Source organism: Caloenas nicobarica, chromosome 5 (genome assembly GCF_036013445.1).
Source record: "Caloenas nicobarica isolate bCalNic1 chromosome 5, bCalNic1.hap1, whole genome shotgun sequence".
Lineage (NCBI taxonomy): Eukaryota > Metazoa > Chordata > Aves > Columbiformes > Columbidae > Caloenas > Caloenas nicobarica.
In genome coordinates, this window is record NC_088249.1 from 33,914,489 (window position 1) to 33,934,778 (window position 20,290).

The window sequence follows — 20,290 nt, forward strand, 5'->3', positions numbered from 1 at the left end:
CATATGCTGCGGATCTTTCACTTTGCAAAATAAAGCATTCTTCTGGATAAAAATTGGTGGGGCCAGAAACAACGAGAATGCCTGGGTCAGCTGTGGTCTTATATACTCATTTGAAATTCTCCGTGGGCTTGTCTAGTGAGTCGCTTATGTACAGTTGAAGTATAGTGTTGGCATTGGGCAGTAGAACACTGCTTTTCCTGCTCTCAAGCAAGTTTCTCATGGCTAGATTGTTAGTATCTTCCCTTTTCTCTTTCCAGCTTCATGGACATTTCTTTCTGCTCAGTGTTATAGCTTCAAGAGATGGAATGAGCAACAATGCAATGTAGTCTTTCATTCAGGGATTGGGCATTTTCCTAGGTTGTGGCACCAGATGGTTTAAGCTAGATCACCAGCTGCTTGGTTTAAGTGAATTTATCATGAGGCTGTACTGAGACATGTAATGAGAGTGTTACAGCTCACACTTCTCTGACGGAACTGTGAGAAGGTAAAAGTTCATCAGTTTGAACTGAAGAAAATCTGTGCCAGACTTCATTGCAGCTGTACTATTAATAAATGAGTCAGAAACAGATGAGAAGATGTGTGGTGGAACATGGTGTGGCTGAAGGTATCTCAGTACCTTAGAAGTATTTTGCTAGTACTGACTAACAAAACTCTGGAAAGGTACTTCATTGGGGAAATGTATATCCCAGAAAATACTTGGGCAAGATTTCAGCATTTCCATCACAGTTAGATTTTAGTGTGTATCTTAATGCCTAAAATAGTTATTTTAAAGACTGTGTCATTAGATCTTATAATTTTCGAATCTTTATGTCATGTTGGTTTCTGGTGTTGGTGGCTCATTCATTTTCAGAGAATCCTGAGCAACATCCTTTTTGGCTGTCAGAATTAAATTGTTTTACTTTAAAATTATTTCTTACTGATTGAAAGTTTTAGAATTCCATATTCATATGTATTCTTGTCAATAATGAGGAATTTCTAAACTGACGATTTTTTAAAGTATTGATGATACTGCCATTTTTTAAACAAAGTTACGTCACACATTATGTTAAAACTCCTGTAAATTTTGTGAGTGGAGTCTTTGTTGAATGTTTTCATGAGTGAACGAATGTTTATCATTCATTTTCGTCTACCCTACGTTTAGGAACATAAATCATATATGATGTTTCTTGTACATAATAGCTCCTTCATGACTGAAACGGAAAAATGAGCCACATATATTAGCAAAAATACTGTGCCAAAATAAAACTACAATTAACCAAGTCTCTGGAAGTTAGGAAGTGCATATGATGTCTTGAGAAGATGCTACATGTCATATAGCTTTTAATTAAATAATCACTTTTTTTTGCAAGATTGTTTTCTCATTTAGTGAAAAGGTCTCACTTCTTAGAATGAATTAGAGTTGTTTTGTAAAGAGAGCAACATTTATTAGACTTTGTTATAAGAAAATATAAGCAATATTATTTGTAGTTGAAAGGTATGAAGTGAAGGAGACAGTATGTTATAGGAAGAAAAAGCCCCATGATATTGTGATTAAAATGCTTGGATGTCACCTTGGATATTATAGAACATATTTAATATATAGAATATATTCATGCTTGTGCCTAAAGGTTGCTAGTCAGATTATTTAAAAAATAATTATTCTTGATGGTAATGAATTTTCTCATAGATTTTCTGAGTATCCTTATGACATAGATCTGCAACTGAATATTGCGCTTTTAAAGAAGTGCTATATTACGGTAAATTTAATAAAGCAGAAAACCCTTTTGTCCCGTCCCAACAGATGGGATGAGGGATGAGTGAACTCTGAACGCAACACGCGCCCTGACTCAACAGATGAGACCAGGTGTGAGTTAACTCTGAGTTAATTCTGCGTGGTTATGCCAAGTGAATGACAGGTAATCACTCCAGGGGTCCAATTCAATTATGAGTTTTACTAAAAGTATGTGTTGGAATACTAGTTACAGCCAATAGTGGCTTGGCAAAGGTATAACAGCAAAAGGTCCTTCTACAAGCAATGTATTGGCAACCATTAGTAGCTATAATACAAAATTTAACCAAAATCCAACAGCAGAGCTTAAGATGATGTTACTCTTACATGTTCAAAAGGAAAAGACAGAAAGAGAGTGGTAGAGAGAGAAGGAAAACTAAGGTATAAGAGAGAAAGAGAGTAGGATATCACCACTCCACAGGTTATCAGTCCAACGATGTCCAGTGAAGGGAGGGTGGACACGTTGAAGACTTCAGTTATGCTGCGCAGCATATACACGCCACACCTGATGCCACGCGGGGAGTCATTTTATAACCCAGTTCATTTACATGTGGGCAGTTCATCTCCTCGCTCTGCTCACTCTTCATGCTACTTAGGGAGACTCTTCTGGAAATGGGTCTGGAGTCTGCAAACTAGGGGAAACTTCACAGTGCCAACCAGAAGTGAGTTGTCTTGCCCATCAGGGGTAGCTGTTGGTTCATGGCTTTCTTCAGGCTGCCCGACAGATGAGATAATCTCATTCCGACTAGGCCATGAGGCCTTCACAGAGATTAACAAGGTGCTTGATGCCACAACCGTCTACCTCTTCTGCCACTAAACACGATACCTTGGGAAAGATAAAGGAGATGGCTGTCTGCACAACCACCTGCCTTGTCCTTCCAAAGCAACAAAAACCAGTTGTTTAAGCCATAACAATGTCCTTTGTTCTGCTAATGATGGGGGGAAGCGCTTCAAGGTTGTCACACCTTTAAACAAGCATCAAAAATGATTATTGGTCTTGATCTTCCAGCTTATTTTAGTAAAATGTGAGAATGGCATAACGTGTTCATCTCAGATGTTATGACTAATTGCAATGTATGAAGCATTCTTTTACAAGTGCTACAGCTGGAATTATTTTTTTTTCAGAGGAGAAATCTTTGCACATAACGTGCAGCAAGTAAAGTGTTGGACCTTTTTTTGTTTGTTTTCAGTTTTAAAGTATTGGATAGTTAATGCAATTTAATATTTTGTTTTATCTTATCAGGCCTATGCATTGAACAACATAGAAGTCTTGTAGAAATGTTTTCTATGAAAACTGTGGTTTATATGTATCACTGTGTTTGCTAGCCTGCAGATTGCTTTGATGAGAATTATCTCCCCATTTTTTCCCCTTTTATGTCCCCTATAGTCCTCTGTGGAATGTTTTTTCAACAATTTAAACCTGATGGCCTAATGAATATCGAAATTAAAAGGAAAAGTGGGTCCTTTCTTAAGTTAGAAGCAAAGCAACTGTCAGCTGCTTGTCACCTTGGCAACTTCACTTTACTTTCCTTGTTAGGAGTGCAGGAAGAATTGGAACAGATTGGTAATTAACATATTTCACTGCTTTGTGAACTTTCTTCTTCAGCAGATCGTTTTTCCTAAGATGGTGGCAAGCTGTTGTCGATTCCTGTGCTACTTCTGTCGAATTAGTCGTCAAAACCAAAAGGCCATGTTTGAGCATCTTAGTTACTTACTGGAAAACAGCAGCGTTGGACTGGGTACGTCATGTAGCTGTAACAGTTAAAAGCAAGACCTGGAGGAACTGTGATATCACAAGACTAGTATCAAATTTGTCTAGCAAGTTGAAGCATGTGGCCTGGACGCCTTCCTGTGTAACCTTATCTAGGTGTTCCTGCTCCAGTGTGGGGATTGGACTAGATGATCTTTTGATGTTCCTTCTAATCCCTAACATTCTGTGATTCTGTGAAGCCTCTCTGAAGCTTAAACCACTTAGTGGTTTCACCTCTAACTCGTATATTTTTTCCATTTTCCTTTCATCCTTATGTGTCTGTAAATTGTATTAGAAACAGAATAGTCTAAATCTGTGGTTTTAAATACCTTGAAAAATATAGGATTAAATTAATACAGTTTGAAATTTTTTCCATTCAAAATAGTTGCGATTGGAAATCTAAGACTAAATTAACCCTTTACAGTGCTTGCTTGTTTCATCTGGTTTCATTTCCCTTCCCTCTAAAGTTTAGCAAGTGATGTGAATTTCATATTTTTCCTTTGGAACACTGAATGTATGTTTTTTAATGTGAGTGCATCAGATCTTGTAACACGAGGAAAATTGTCTTGGCTAGATAGAGGGCTATATTCGTAAGGTACAGCAAGGCAAGGTAGAGTGTGATTTCACAGTGCTTTAGCTGTTCATGGTGACCGTTTCGATGCTTTCATTTGCCCATATTAAACACAGGAAATGGGATAAGACTGAAAAAAAGAAAGCAGGTAACACTGAAGCTTTAAAGTGTCTCTTTTAGCAGAATAGATGCCTATTTTTAAATCTTCAAACTGATAGGGCTTTCCAGAATTACATAGTTAATATGTTGCTCTGCTAAATAAATAGTGCAATATTCCTCTGATTTGCTATGTTACTAATACTGATTTCTTCGCGTTCATTTAAAACCAGTGTGGTTGAGTATGTTTATAGACATGGATGTCAGGTCAGAAAAAAATAATTCAGCATTTATTTTAACATTATTCAAAAGAGTTAATCATGTTCTTGATTGAAGAACAGCCATACAATGTACTATTAAAATATTTATGTTCTAGATTCCAGTGTGATTGCTGCCCTCTACTGCATGTCTGTGATTACTGCAAACTGAATTTAATGATTGTTGATGAACTTTCTTCTGCAGCATTTCCTTCAATGAGAGGTTCGACACCACTAGATGTTGCAGCAGCCTCTGTAATGGACAACAATGAGCTTGCACTAGCATTGGAAGAGCCAGATCTTGATAAGGTAAGTGGTCACTCTGACCTGTTTACCTATTTAGTAAACAGTGTACTTGTGCTAGAAGGGAAAAGGGTAAGTTAGATCGTAGTAACTTTTGGATATGATCTTCTCAGAAATACTTGCTCTAGGTATGTGCTGTCTCAAGGTAAGTTTGACTGAGCAGTTTTTTCCCTGATTTTGCTTTATGCTTAGTGGAAATCACAGCAAAATAGATTTATTTCTGTCTTCGGCATCCTTTCACTATTATCATCGGGTAGAAAGGATGACAAGAAAAAAGACATGAAATAGGATAATGGCATATCCAAGAAACCTTGTTTGGGGAGGAACAAATTTGAGAATTAAGAGGAGAATGTGAAGAAAGGAAACAGGTCTTTTGGCTTAAATAAATCTTAGAGATTGATGGGGAAAGAGGTAAGAGCTGAGAGAATGGAAGGGCAGATATTTGTAGAGCAGAAGTTGGAACAGGATTTTAAGGGTAGTTGCAGTAGGAAATGGAATCTGGGACTTGGGTCATTGGCAATGAATGGTTAGGAGTGAAAGGAAATGTGAGGAGAGGTAGGATGAACTAGAAATGGTGGGTAAAAGGATACAAAAAATGGCATTATATTCCTTTGTATATCCAGGAAGGAAAACAGATTAAGAGACGAACAATGGGTGCACAGTCAGAAAAGGGGGAAAGCAGGGAAAGGAAGTGATATGTGCTATCACAGCATTGGGGAACAGGAAGCAGAAGGCAGGGTTTAATATGCATAGAGGAGAACAGTTAAGCACCTAAATGATAGCTTAGCACACGGAAAGCCTCTGTGCAGTATGGGAGCTGCTGTGATGGGATCAGAACTGTTTGTGGGGATGCTTGTGATAGTCATATGCTGTGGCAGAGGAAAAGTTGGGAAATGGAAATAAATGGACTTAAGATGGGACTAGCTAGGAGGAGACAAGAATATGAAGAGGAAGAGTGTGAGAGCATAGGAATACACTAATTATATAAAGGTAGCATTGAGACCAGTGACTGTCATATTTTTATGGAAAGTACTGTAGGGCAAGTCACTTAAACTGAATGTCAGTGTTAACCATTAACTGCATGTTCTTCATTTACTGATTGCTTACCTTGGAATACTGGGAACCCTACAAGTGCTCATTGTTCAAACAGTAACAGATATCAGCTGCAACATGCACAGTATTTGATGCTGGAAAATCAGGTTGTATGTGTCTCAGACTGGGCTTCCCAAATTCATCAGTCATTTCAGCTGTAAGAATGGTAAAGTATTGGCTGTAACATATTAACTTTGGTGAGTCAATAACTTTATCTAGTGCAGTATGTGGATGTTATTAGGTAAATAAATCTATATACTGAATGACAAGAAAAATCAAATACTGTATCAGTTTGATGGATATGGCACAGAATATACAGCGTTTCTGTGTGACTGAAGTTTGTACCATAAAGCCTGCATTCAAAGCAAATAACTTACACATATACAACTTTTGAACTTTTGCCATTGCAAATTTGATCTCTTTTAACTGTAAATGTGTGAATGTGTAGAAGGTAGAGGATTGCACAAGAAAAGTATTCCATGGCCTGATTACATACTGTAGTAAACTGAATAGATTATGGGGTTTGGTGGTAGCATTATAAAATCTGAAAAGAGATTCATTCTACCAATTTTCCTCACGTTTTACAAGAGCTGCATCTCCAGACTCCTACAAGAGTATGTTCACTTATATATTCTGTATGCATACCAGAAAACTATCGAGTCCTGTTACAAACTGCATATATTTTCCACCAAGTGCACTGAGTAACTTCCTTACTGCGTACTGTAATAAGCAAATTTTTCACATCAGCCTGTTTTTCTGCTGTTGCAGCCTTTTGGAGGCAACTTGTATACTGTATCAGCAAGGTATAATTCTTACTGAATTCATCACTAGTTTCTCTCTTATATGATCTCGTGGATGGTGGAATTGCTGTAGGGCGTTTAAGCAGAATAACATATTTCCCTTTTCCAAATACAAAAACCTGTCTCCCTTTTTGCCAGCCATTTTTTGGCTGCCTTCCATTGTAAGAAATTATATTTATATCTCTTTTTACAGGTTCATGAGAAGTTCTTGATGTTCATTACCTGTTTCAAAATATATTGAAGTACTACAATCATGTTCATAGGTTGTCCTTTTGTGATTATATAAAAACAAAAATCATGGTTGTGCAGTTTTCTGCAAATTTCCTTTTAAATGATTGAGAAATCATTCTATATGTTTCAGAAATTCAGTTTGCTGTAATTAATGAAATTTGACATAATTTCTCAAAGATTTCTCTTAGTTAAAGATATTCCTTTTGATAAGAAATGCTGTGTTAGCTATTTTCATATTGCCAAAAATTTTAATCTTTCTGGTTATCCAGACTCTTAAAACTGTTCACTAATATTTATCACTCTTCTGAAAAATGTAATTGTTTGCATATCTATTAAGATTGGAATGAGAATAAATAAACTTTTGATGCAATATGTTTCACAATTGTAGCAAATTAGTCATACGTGAGTATTGAAGTGATTTTAAAAGTTGTTAAATAGTATCTTAACTGTTGTTTATGTACTGTAAAAAAAGATCTGAATCCCACAATATTTTATTCCACTTATCACATTCCATATTTGTTCATATTTTTGTATTGTTCTGTCATCACATAATTAGATTACTTCAGATAGTGCTTGACTTTTTTCATCATCATCAAAAGCAAGAACTGGAAACTAAGACCGATGCTATAATGCGCTATGTTGGTAGTTTCTCAGGTGAAACACTTAGTATATATAAACCTTGTTATTAAAAAAATGACTATGTTCATTTTGTTTTGTACTTAATTTTAGAAATATATTTCTAAATGTATGAATAAATTATTGCTTTTCTATTGTAGGTTGTTACCTACCTGGCGGGTTGTGGCCTGCAGAGTTGTCCAGTATTGCTGGCGAAAGGATATCCAGACATTGGATGGAACCCAATAGAGGGTGAACGTTACCTGTCATTCTTAAGATTCGCAGTTTTTGTTAACAGTAAGTGTATTTTCTTGACATCCAAATACCAACAAAAGGTTTCCTTAAAGTTACTTTTCTAACCATAAAAATGTGTTAATGGGTGAAGAGAGGTTAACGCGTACTGTTCTCATTACAAATACAAGATAATTGGTATATGCTGCTGCTTTACTCCTTTTGCAATTCGCACAATTTAATAGAGTAACCTCTTAAGGTAGCAAATGATGTTAGGAATTCTTTCAGTGAGATTTAGAGGTTTGTAATAAAGCCATTATGCATTACAAAAAGAAACTTCCTAATAGGTCATATGTTTACATAGTTCTAAGAGATCAGTGTTTGTAAAGCACCCTGTGTATCTTAAACATGATTTCTTAAAAAAAGAAAAAAATCTTCTTCTTTGATAACTATCTTCTCTGGGCAATTTCCTTTTGACATTTATGAAACCAATATGCTAAAATCAAATTTAGATTATCTGAATGCCACTAAACAAAAAGCATTTTCCAGTTCATGTGGATATTTTTCATCAAACTAGTAATTTAGAGCAGAGATTAGATGAGATCAAAAGATTTGTCGGTTCACAACCTACCTGGTCTGTCAATATGGAAATTGTTTTAAAGGACAGCTAGGGAAAGCCAGAAAGGAAATAATTTCAAACAGTGTAATTTTTAGATTTTTGACTGTTCTATTCACATACTATTGGTCTGAAATTAGCAAATAATACCTGAAACAGAAACAATAAACATATTTAATATTCAGTTCAGTAAACATACCTGAAGTATGTTCATTAGTTAATAAGCCTGTAGCTATTGAGTGAGCTGCTAAACTAGCTTGAAAAACTGCTGTAAGAAATTAGAGCAAGTTGTCACTGAGTTGATAAAGTGTGTGTTTTTCATTGTTGATGTTATAAATAAAAGTTGACACTACTCTGTATAATTAGATGAAAATAACTTTTATCTTAGTTGCAATCGTTTATTTAATATGAAGAGTAAACTTTTCTGGATGGACCGTTAGTCAGTAGAATGAAGTTTTAGTTTCAAATGTTTCAGCTGCCTTTTTTCTGAATAAAGCAGTTATGGAGGGCAGAATCTATGCAAAGTCAATGGTCAGGGCATAGAATCATTTAGGTTGGAAAAGACCCTTAAGATCGTCGAGTCCAACAGTTAACCTAACATTGCCAAGTCCACCACTAAACCATGTCCCTAAAAGCCCCATCTACGCATCTTTTAAATAACTCCAGGGATGATGACCCAACCACTTCCTTGGGAAGCCTGTTCCAGTGCTTGACAACCCTTTTGGTGAAGAAAATTTTCCTTATATCCAATCTAAATCTCCCTTTGCACAACTTGAGGCCATTTCCTCTCATCCTGTGTTCCATATCAAGATCATAATTGTGCCCCAGTGAGTTGTGCACCCAGCCCCAGTGAGTAGGTTCAGGGTGGGCAAGAGGTTGAGAAGGGACACAGCTGGGACAGCTGACCCAGACTGACCACTGTTCCACACCATGACATTGTGCTTGGCAATAGAAGCTCAGGGAAAGGGGGAGGAAGAGTAAAATGTTTGTGGTTTTGGTGCTTGTATTCCCAAACAACCATTACACCACATACTGAGGCACTGCTTTCTAGGAACTGGCTAAACATCTGCCAGGGAAGCAGTGAAAGAACTTGTCTTTTTGCTTTGCCTGCATGCATAGCTTTTGCTCTCTCTGCTAGACAGTCATTATCTCAATCCATGAGTTGTCACACCTTCCTTCTGATTTCTCCCTGTTCTGCGGGAGAGGGGAGAGAGCGAGAGGCTGGGGGATTGGCTGGAGTCAAAACTTCCTTCCAGCCCTCCCCAACAGCAGACTTCTTGCCTCGTGGGACTGTTAGCCATCTTTACACCAGAAAGAGTAGTCTTTGCCAAAAAAGGCAAATTAATCTTATAAGTCAATTTTTCTAGATTTAGTTTAGTATAACTTTTGCAAGGCAAGTCTGCAATATAACTTTTAAACCTTGGTATATTTTTGATAAAGCACATCCAACGCTGCCAACTTGATACATTTTTGTTTTCAAAAATAAGGATACATGGTAAAATTTAGATGAAAATGCAGTTGTCTTCTGACTTAAGGATACCTTTAAGGAGAAAGTATGTATAGTGCTTTTTGGTCCTCAGGTGAAAGCGTTGAGGAAAATGCAAGTGTTGTTGTCAAGCTCCTTATTCGACGGCCAGAGTGCTTTGGACCAGACCTTAGGGGAGAAGGAGGAAATGGTTTGCTGGCAGCTATGCAGGAAGCTATCAGGATCTCAGAGAATCCTGCTTGTGACCTTCCCTCCCAGGCATATAAAAGAGAAGGGTAAGTACATGTGACTGCGTGTTTGACAAATGATGATTTAATAGCTGGGTTAATCATGCTTGCAATATGTGGATAATAGACCCTGTTGCTTAAGACATTATACAAACATAGAGCATTAGAGATTCGCACCCACAAGCAGTTGGCATATGGAATTCCTAAAGCATCAGCTAGATAAAAGTGGAGTAAGAGTTACAGAAGAGAAGAAGCCTGAAGGGCAAAGCAAAGGAGAAGGCTGTTGTGGAATGAAGCTAAGCTGAACTGAAAGAGATATAATAGAAGGTCAGTTATTACTGTTCAATTGCATGCTTACTGTAGGGATAAAACACCGTAATCCGGTGGCAGAAGAAATTAGTATACCTGATTAATAGTGCCTGGATCATGGATCTAGCTCCAGAGAGGAACTGTAAACTTACGTTAGCAAAAATGCTCACTGGTATTGTTTACCTTTTAGTGATGATGAGGAGGAGGAAGAGGAGATTGTGCACATGGGCAATGCAATCATGTCATTTTACTCAGCTCTCATAGATTTACTCGGACGCTGTGCACCAGAAATGCATGTAAGTTCATTTTGTCACTTGCTCAGAAAATGTAGGAGATTCGTAAACAGAACTGTACATGTCTAACTAAACTGTTCTGTATTCAAAGGCTTCTTCTCATCAGAAGGTGGACTTTATTGCATTTCTCGCTGTATCTGTGCAGATGTGGTTCCCTGCAAGCTATTTTATAAGGAATCACAGTCCTGATTCCTTATGTTTTGGGGTTTTTTTAATCATTTTGAGAATTTTTATATGACTATGGAATCAAAGCAGAGATGAACTACTAGTGGTGCACTTTTATATTACCAATGATGTTTCTGAAACTGACCCTTTTCTGTTCTCTAGAAAGCCATAAAAATCATTTTCATAAGAATTTGATACAGAGCTGCTTTTGTGTGCACTGATGAAATACAGTATCTACACCGCACGAATATTTGGAAAAATATGTAAAATAACTGTGTTGACTATAATGCTTGTAATAGCCACATGCAAGACTTGGTTTTAGTTAGACTGACTTCTGCTTGTCAATATTGAAAATTCTTTAGTAGCATAAATCCACCTGAAAATGCAGTATGTATCTCAATACAACAAGAAGAAATAAATTTGGCTTGTAGCCTCCCTACTTACTATTACCTATTACTTAAGCTATTAACTTTATTAGCTGTAAAGGTGTATGTAGCTGTCTCGTTGCCAGAGATAGCTGTCTCACATTAATAAAATTACTGGAAGGGTTTTTCAGAGACACAGGTAGTGAACACCTGATTTCTGCTAGAAGTTGAAGTGGTCATCTTGTTGTTAATGCCTTTTGAATTTTTTACTGCATAGAAAAACAGAAAAACATGTAGATATATCAGACAGGTTTGCATCTGTTCATAGTATAAAGAGGTGAGCTCAAAATCTGGCACTGTAGGTTCTGTAACTAACATGAGTCTTCCAGAAATTTTCAGTTCCATCACTTTGATTTAGGAATCTTATCCACGTGGGGTGTTTTTTGTAGTACTGAGAATTTAGAATGTTGTGAAATTATTAATATGACATCAAAATTTGGACAAACTCAAAAATAGGATCACCTGAAAATCGGCAACTTCATTAGAGCGCTGGGATAAATTGAATTTCTGTGCATTTTTTTCCAGTGTTTGAAAAAAAATCATATTAATATCAGTCTGTTGAGGAAATTTTTCTTATGTCCCTTGGTACTAAATTTCTTAATTGATGAACTTTTTTTTAACAGCTCATTCAAAGCGGAAAAGGGGAAGCCATTCGAATCAGGTCAATCCTTCGATCTCTAGTACCAACTGAAGATTTGGTTGGGATTATAAGTATACCACTAAAGCTGTCAACAGTTAACAAAGGTAACTTCAATACTTCTATTAGACCCGTTCACCTTTTTATAAAAGCCTTCTGGCACATAAGACTTCAGTCTAAAACAGCAATTTTGTTAGAATTGAGTACAAACAGAGAACTTTTCTTCAGATTTTAATTAGAAATGTATCAATTAGAGCTGCTCAAGTAGAACAGATACTTATTCCTATGGAGCAGAGAATGTAAGAACATAAGAAATACTTCACAGGATCACACTAATGGGCAGTCCATCCCAGTATTTTGTCTCCAGCAGTGGCTGTAGAGCTGCTGTCTTTTTAGGTAGAATATGTAAGCTTGGACTCAGTCTCTTTGTACTTCCACATCACCCAGTCATTTGTTTAGAAAGATTAGAGAGTACCTCCCTGTCCAATAATATGCGTTTCTGGACTTAGTGTCCAAGAATGTATTGGACCTTTTTGGAATAATGTCTGTACACACACACTCCTGTAGCAGTAAGTTCCAGAACTTCACTATTTGCTACATAAAGTAGCATTTTTAGCAGTGGGGGTTTTGTTTGTTTGTTTGTGTTTGTTGTTTGTTTGTTTTTGTTGAGGTTTTTTAACTTACACTTTACTTCCTAATTTTAATTAAAACCCTTGAATTGTAGCATTTTGGGATTTGGTGTATAGCAGTTCATTCACTTTTTCAGCTACGTTAACCATTTTCTAAATCTCCGTTATATTCTTAGCCCTTATTTTGCCAAATTGAACAATCTCAGCCTCTCGTAGTCTCTCATCGTAACTGCTCCATTTCTTCAATCATGTTAGTTGCCTTTCTGTGTGCCTTCACTATCTCTATTCTGCAGTCCTGATATATGGAAAACATCTGGTGGGGTGTACATAAGACATGAGCAGGTTGTATGGATAATGTGAGCACACGATAGGTTGGTTTATGTATTAATTTTCTATCTTATATAGCATCAAAATGATGCCCTCTCTCATATTCTGAATAACCCTTTCTCATAGTGCCCAATATCTTGTTGACTTACTTGGTTGCTGCTATACATTGAGCTGATGATTTCACAGAATTTCAGTGCCTCAGGATCTCTCTGTAAAGGCAGTTCCAAGTTCAGCATCGTGTAGGCATGTCTTATTTTTCTGCAGATGCATTAGCTTAGAGTTGTCTGAGTTGAAGTGCATCTGTCTCTACTTTGCCTGCTTAGTTTTCACAGAATCACAGAATGTTAGGGATTGGAAAGGACCTCGAAGGATCATCTAGTCCAAACCCCCCGCCAGAGCAGGAACACCTAGATGAGGTTACACAGGAAGGCGTCCAGGTGGGTTTTGAATGTCTCCAGAGAAGGAGACTCCACAATCCCCCTGGGCAGCCTGTTCCAGTGTTCTGTCACCCTCACTGTGAAGAAGTTTCTTCTCATATTTAAGTGGAACGTCCTGTGTTCCAGTTTGTACCCGTTGCCCCTTGTCTTATTATTGGTTGTCACTGAGAAGAGCCTGGCTCCATTCTCGTGACACCCACCCTTTATATATTTATAAACATTGATGAGGTCACCCCTCAGTCTCCTCTTCTCCAAGCTAAAGAGACCCAGCTCTCTCAGCCTTTCCTCATAAGGGAGATGCTCCACTCCCTTAATCACCTTTGTTGCCCTGCGCTGGACTCTCTCCAGCAGTTCCCTGTCCTCCTTGAACTGAGGGGCCCAGAACTGGACACAATATTCCAGATGCGGTCTCACCAGGGCAGAGTAAAGGGGAAAGAGAACCTCTCTCGACCTACGAACCACACACCTTCTAATACACCCCAGGATGCCATTGGCCTTCTTGGCCACAAGGGCACAGTGCTGGCTCATGGTCATCCTGCTGTCCACCGGGACCCCCAGGTCCCTTTCCCCTACACTGCTCTCTAACAGGTCATTCCCCAACCTATACTGGAGCCTGGGGTTGTTCCTGCCCAGATGCAAGACTCTACACTTGCCCTTGTTATGTTTCGTTAAATTTTTCCCCGCCCAACTCTCCAGCCTGTCCAGGTCTCGCTGGATGGCAGCACAGATGAGTTTTGTTAATGATTTAACCATGCAGAAGAATTTAGTGTTGTATAAAGACTTTAAGGCTCCTTTGTTTGCTTCCTACTCCAGCGCACTGATGACCCAGGATAGAGCCCTCTTTGTCCTTTCCTGAGTAAGATGTTGCACATGTGCATTGCATTTTAATTGCTTTTGCTGTTTCTTGGAACTGTGCTATTCATTTCTTCCCTGGCATTTTCAGAGGAAGTGAAAACCAAATGTATTTGCTTTGGGATTGTCCTCATCTCAATAAGGTGCTCCTCCCCACCTATTGTCTTCTCCCTAATTTCTAGGTATAATGTTCCAGTCTGACCCCTAATGTTCAATCCTAGAAGCCTGATTTCTTTTTTATTAAGGTGCAGGTTATTTCTGTACATGTTCATCTTGCCTCAAAAGAATTCACCCTTTTATAATCAATCTAACTAAATTCCTCTTCTCTACACCACAATCTCACCCATCCTTTGAGACTCAAGATCTCTGCCTGCCTCCTACAAGGTCCTCCTGTATAGACAAGTTATCGTGAAGCCACCCAGCTTAGTGCCTAATACAGCAATCTCTCACCTCCACTACCTTGGAGACCCTGTCTACCACAGGAGAATCCTGTGTGCAATGGGACATACATAGAGTAGAGGAGCGGTTCTTCTCTTGAGAGATTAGATCCTCGCTTCCCAGACAGATACACTCCTTCCCAAAGACTTATGTCCTCCTGAGTACCTCAGGGGTTGCCACTGTGGAGTTGAGGCTGTGCTGCTGTGTTGCTGTAGGACCTATTTGTTTCTCTTACTACTCTGATTCATTCACACCTCTGAGTAATGAGACCACTCTCTGAAGACCCTGTGTACATTCTGAAAACACTGTGTACTGTGTGTACATATAGAAAACCTGAACCCATGGCCTGGCATGGACCTGCTACTCTCTCTGCATCAAACTGCACAGATTCCTGTCTGTGCCCGGAAGCCTACCTGTCACTGAGGTTAAAACTGAGTTTTTGCCAGTGGAACTAACAGTCTTCTTAACACTACCTGTTAAAAGGAAGTCAGTGAAGACTCTTGAATGTTCACTTTGTTCACTCTGGAACTCAAAAATAATTCAAAGTCAGAGTTCAGAGTGCAGAAGTGTATTAATGATGGTGTTCTTACTTGTTATGCAACTGCTGGTTCTTTCCTATTAAGCAGTCAATGTGGTTATCCAAGGGTGGATTTATTTCCACAAAATAACCATACAAGATAACCATACAAACTAAAATTTTCTATAAAGCATAAATTAAACAGAGTATGAGGTTTATATGACATATGATCTCCATGTTTCCTATTAATTTCTCCATGTTCCATGGGCTATAAACTACCAGCCCTTTTCTTCTAGGACAAAATAACTTCATCCTCATTCGTCTGCTTCTGTTGTCCTTTCTGTTTCACAAGAATTGTCTACTCGCCTTTACAGTCAGAGATGGTTTCTCTGATACACAGTTAACTTCTGTATTATTGTTCCCCTTGGATTCCATGTTCTTTCTGGTCTAGTTTACATGAGACAAAAATGAAAATTCTTAACTTTCTTTGACTTCACAGTTACTGCATATTTTAATATTTGCAGTAATCTTTATCTTTAATTTTACCATACTAACGTTCTCTGTATTGGAATGAAACAACTAGAGTACTTTACCATTCATTCTTAAGTTTTCATTAAAGAGTGAAAGATTAATAAATTACCAAATAATAGGGGTTTTAAAATAATAAAAACTTAATATTCTTTTTCAGCATACAAGAAAACTGAACAAGAATATAATTTTCACTGAACATGTGATCTTTACACATTAAATGTAATTATATTGTCTTTCTTTGTCTTGGTATTCTTGTTTTATCTGTTATCTGCTATTAAACATTGCATTATATATTTGTGTAGATGGCACAGTAAATGAGCCAGACATGTCTGCAAATTTCTGTCCTGATCATAAAGCACCCATGGTACTCTTCTTGGACCGTGTCTATGGTATTAAGGACCAAAGCTTCCTCCTTCACCTACTGGAAGTTGGATTTTTACCAGATTTAAGGGCCTCTGCCTCTTTGGATACAGTAAGTATTTTGCTATGGAGTTCAGGTGCAGTGGCTTACATTAATAATACAGTAAGTACACTGAATATGCTGCAATAGGCCTAATGATTACTTTCATTTCATGTGTGCTTCTGAGAATTACACTGAAAAATCATCTATGAGTGGGTATGAAGAAATTAAGGGAGATGAAAGGTCCTACTTAATGTTTCATGTTTTTTGCTAATCCGTTCAAAGAAAGAAGCTGCGTATTCTTTTTTGCTCCTATTATTTCAGAGGTCAGTGGGACAAAAGATAGGAGATAATGACTGACTTGAATTTTTTCAAGCTAAAAACCCCTAGCTTTTGTCCTCATGTGTGTAATGGGAATGTCATATTAGCACCCAGCTGCTAAGGTGACCTAAGGACTATTTCATTATTATGTTTTATAGACTTCATATTTAGTAACCTTTATTCCATATGACACTAACAGTCATTTACTACTTCATACAGGTTTCTCTGAGTACCACAGAGGCAGCTCTCGCACTAAATAGATATATTTGCTCAGCTGTGTTTCCGTTACTCAAAAGATGTGCTCCCCTATTTTCTGGAACAGAGCATCACGCCTCTCTGGTTGACTCCATGCTTCACACAATATACAGGTTATCCAAGGGACGTTCCCTGACAAAAGCACAAAGAGACACTATTGAAGAATGCTTGCTTGCTATCTGCCAGTATGTATGATACCTGTGTACAAATTGCTTTCTCTTGTGCAGTATATGTATCTTAATAATTTCTTTGTGTGTAATGTAGAACTAAGATTGTTTTATTCTTGCATGAAATAAATGCCCAGAACGTATAATATGATTGGGGAGGGGGGAGGAGGTGCTGTTGTTTGTTTGTTTGTTTGTTTTTCCCTAAGAGAAAATACATTTGATTTTTACATTATGGGTACTGCATTATAAAGCTGTCATGTTGGTATGAGCTTAATGGTGATACAGGATAAATTCTGATTATTTGTAAAAACAAAGCCCCAGTAATTACCAAAAATGTTCTGGCAAATCTGACAGTGAATATGTGTTGGAGATTTGAGGGATCAACATGTTTGTAATTCTGATTGTGGTTTGAAGAACCTTAGCCGTAATGGAGGGGTTGGGGAAGAGAGAGAGAGAAAAACTAACCCCCACTCTCCAAATCCTAAAACCGATCCTAAAACCGAATGGTGCACTGAAGTTATATCAGTAATTGAAATGTAGATTTGCCAACTGAATTGTAATTCTTGACCTTTGTCATAAGCTGTAGTGCTACTTTTTTGTGCAATGAACTGTGAAATTAGTAATGCAGTGTGCATTTTCTGTTTGTGCATAGCACTGGACCCGTGCCAAAAAGAGAATATAGTAGAAATGGAAAAGATTCGGGAAAGCCTAGCAAGAGGGATCAACATAAGAAATAGCTTTGCTCCTTTGGAACAACTCAGTAGACCAGGAATCAGCCTGAAAAAGTGATGACTGAGAGAGATATGAAAGGAGCATTTTGACATTGATTTTGAGTCCATAGATCATTCAAATTAAATAGCTAGAAAAGAAATGCTGGGTAATTTATTCAGTATTCCAATAGATATTTATTTCTTATGAGAATAATCATAAATGTATTTCCCATTTCAGTTACAAGTGTTTTGTTGCTTTTTACTGTCATATTAGAAACCATTCTGTTAGGATAATATTATTTTTCTTTTTCTTAGACTTTTCCCTCTGCATTCTGAAAAACATGTAACACCCTTCCCTCTGCTGTGATATGCCACAATCCTACATGTTGTCTATTCACTTAAAAGAGTCCCGAAGTAGCACATGTTCTGCACTTTATCCTTCTGTATGTAGACGAGGCATAGTGAGATTCCTTAAGCACCTACCATTGGTTTTTCAAAATACTTTTAATGAGTGATTTGAATTCCCATATGCAAATTGATTTCAATTTTTATTTCATTTTACTGGACTGTATGAATTTTACTAAGAACTTGTATTTTTTTTAATTACAGCCACTTACGTCCCTCTATGCTACAACAGCTGTTGAGAAGGCTAGTTTTTGATGTGCCCCTACTCAACGAATACTGTAAAATGCCTCTTAAGGTAAATGCTTTACTTTCTGTATATGCATTCAGCGTAAAACTTACTTCACAATAATCTGTCATTGTCATGTTTTTAAAAACAGAACAGGGGTGGGTGAAGCAATGTAAAGTGACCTCTGAATTGAAAATAGTTATTGTCTTTTGAGCTGGATATAATGATTACAGTTTTTGTGAAATTGTACCTAATGCAAACAGTATATAGTTGATGATGAGATTTTGTTCAGTGAACTGTTGACTTTTTCACTGCTTCAGCAAAAGAGTATTTGAAAGTATCAAATTAGATGTTAGTATTATCTTGATATTTCTTCTTCTGCTCTATACAACTATAATAACTCTTCGTAGGATGCATTGTCCAGGACTAAATTTTGATTGAAGTCTGCAGAGAATATAATACAGGGAACATAATTCACCTTTTATTTTTGAGCAATCTCAAACTGAAGTCTTATCTGTCGTCGTGTTCTGTAAAAAGAGAATTACAATTGTGAGATGATAAATAACTTTTCTTTAGAATTTTTCTGTCAGGTTTGCATACTGTTCCTATTGGAATAAAAGGGCCTGATCTTAGGTCTGCAGAATTGGAATTCTGTCATACTCTAAAGCAGAGCTGCCAGATTCACAGACATATTTGGGAGCATCAGTAATTTTGGAGCAAAAGTGTGGTAAAGGGGGAGTGTTTGATTTGGGGTTTTCATTGTTATTTTCCCTTCCTAAGCAAAAATGCAGGAAAAATTAAAAAGCCAGGATTTGAGTTTGATGTTATAAGAAATTTTATAATTTCCCATGGGATAGGAATTTTTAGTTTTAAAGAATTCAGAAAAAAATTGAAATTATGTGGAAAGTGCACCAATAATCATGTAGTCTAGCTCTTTAACTGGTGTATTACAGATTGTCTGTACAGTAGTTCTTTCCATAGGTTTTTCCAGAGATGAGGAGGCACAGCTAAAAGCGGTATAGTGCAGGTGTCTTTTGCAATGTTTTCAACAATACTGAGGCCATCAACTACAAATGACGGAAGTAAAATCAGTTTGAATTTGTAAAACTTTTAACCAAAATCTATCGTGTCCCATTTTATTCCAATTTCATTCTCTCTATTTTTATCTTGTGAGCTAATCTGTACTGAAATGGTGACAATCCTGAAATTTTGTTATTTTGCTGCTCACTGTCATCACTGAGAATCCCACAGCAGCTGTTGGGGCTTTATATTTTCACAGCATGGGCTCTACTGCCACCCCCAAAAAGAAAAAAGATCATTTTTATGAGCTGTTAGAAATGAAAAGACAGAAATAAGTCATAATGCTCATGTAATTGTTTAAAGAAATACTGGCAATTCAAACTTAACTAACCGGTATGTTATTTTGTTAAACACTGACACTTTACGTGCATTTTTATTTTCTTGAAAATCTAGCTTCTGACAAATCACTATGAGCAGTGCTGGAAATATTATTGTCTGCCTTCAGGAATGGGAAGCTATGGAATTGCAGCAGAGGAAGAATTACATTTAACTGAAAAACTTTTCTGGGGAATATTTGATTCTTTGTCTCATAAGGTAATAACTGTAATTCGCATTACAGTATGGGATGACTAAAAAAGTATTATAACGATAATTTGCCATGCCAAGTGCAGTAAGTTCTTATTTTAACAATTCTTTCACATAATACGTGAGATATGGCAATGAATGCTTTTGATGAAGTAACTTTCTAATGAAAAATCGAATGCTGAATCTTGAAAGATTTTCTCCAAAGTAGTGAAATGTCAAATCTTTGTCTTGATATACCCATATAACTTTACAGTAGTAATGAGGCAGATTGCTTGCAGCACTAATAAGCCAGTGTTGTCTCCTATCTTAGCTCTACTAAACATTTTTAAAATATTGTTTTACTGGCATAAAATTAATTTTAAGGAATGTATGTATATGCTTGTCAAATTGTTGGTGTATGTACAGTAAATTAATATTGTCTGGTTTCAAACATACACTTGTATTTTGTTAGTTTTCTGGTTATTGCCCAGCTTAAGAGAAACTACGCAATATTGTTAGAAATAAGCATTTTTTCCATTTTCCTGTTTCAAAGTATGCTCTTGGGATATTTTCACTTACTCATTTTTCTCCGAGTAAGATAAAGTTACATTTCTAATAG

The 20,290-nt window shown here is 37.1% G+C and overlaps 1 protein-coding gene across 4 annotated transcripts in view; it reads left to right on the plus strand.

Moving 5' to 3' along the window:
* Positions 1-20,290, plus strand: part of RYR3 (ryanodine receptor 3) — a 242,751-nt gene that overhangs the window by 139,467 nt on the left and 82,994 nt on the right. For 2 of the 4 annotated variants that reach the window (XM_065635073.1, XM_065635075.1), the window contains exons 41-50: positions 3,375-3,507; positions 4,648-4,751; positions 7,645-7,780; positions 9,911-10,091; positions 10,543-10,648; positions 11,859-11,979; positions 15,906-16,075; positions 16,544-16,764; positions 18,066-18,156; positions 19,561-19,701. In XM_065635073.1, coding sequence (XP_065491145.1) covers positions 3,375-3,507; positions 4,648-4,751; positions 7,645-7,780; positions 9,911-10,091; positions 10,543-10,648; positions 11,859-11,979; positions 15,906-16,075; positions 16,544-16,764; positions 18,066-18,156; positions 19,561-19,701 — 1,404 coding nt within the window. The remainder of the gene's footprint in view (positions 1-3,374; positions 3,508-4,647; positions 4,752-7,644; positions 7,781-9,910; positions 10,092-10,542; positions 10,649-11,858; positions 11,980-15,905; positions 16,076-16,543; positions 16,765-18,065; positions 18,157-19,560; positions 19,702-20,290) is intronic. The other 2 variants (XM_065635074.1, XM_065635076.1) reach the window with 1 other exon arrangement.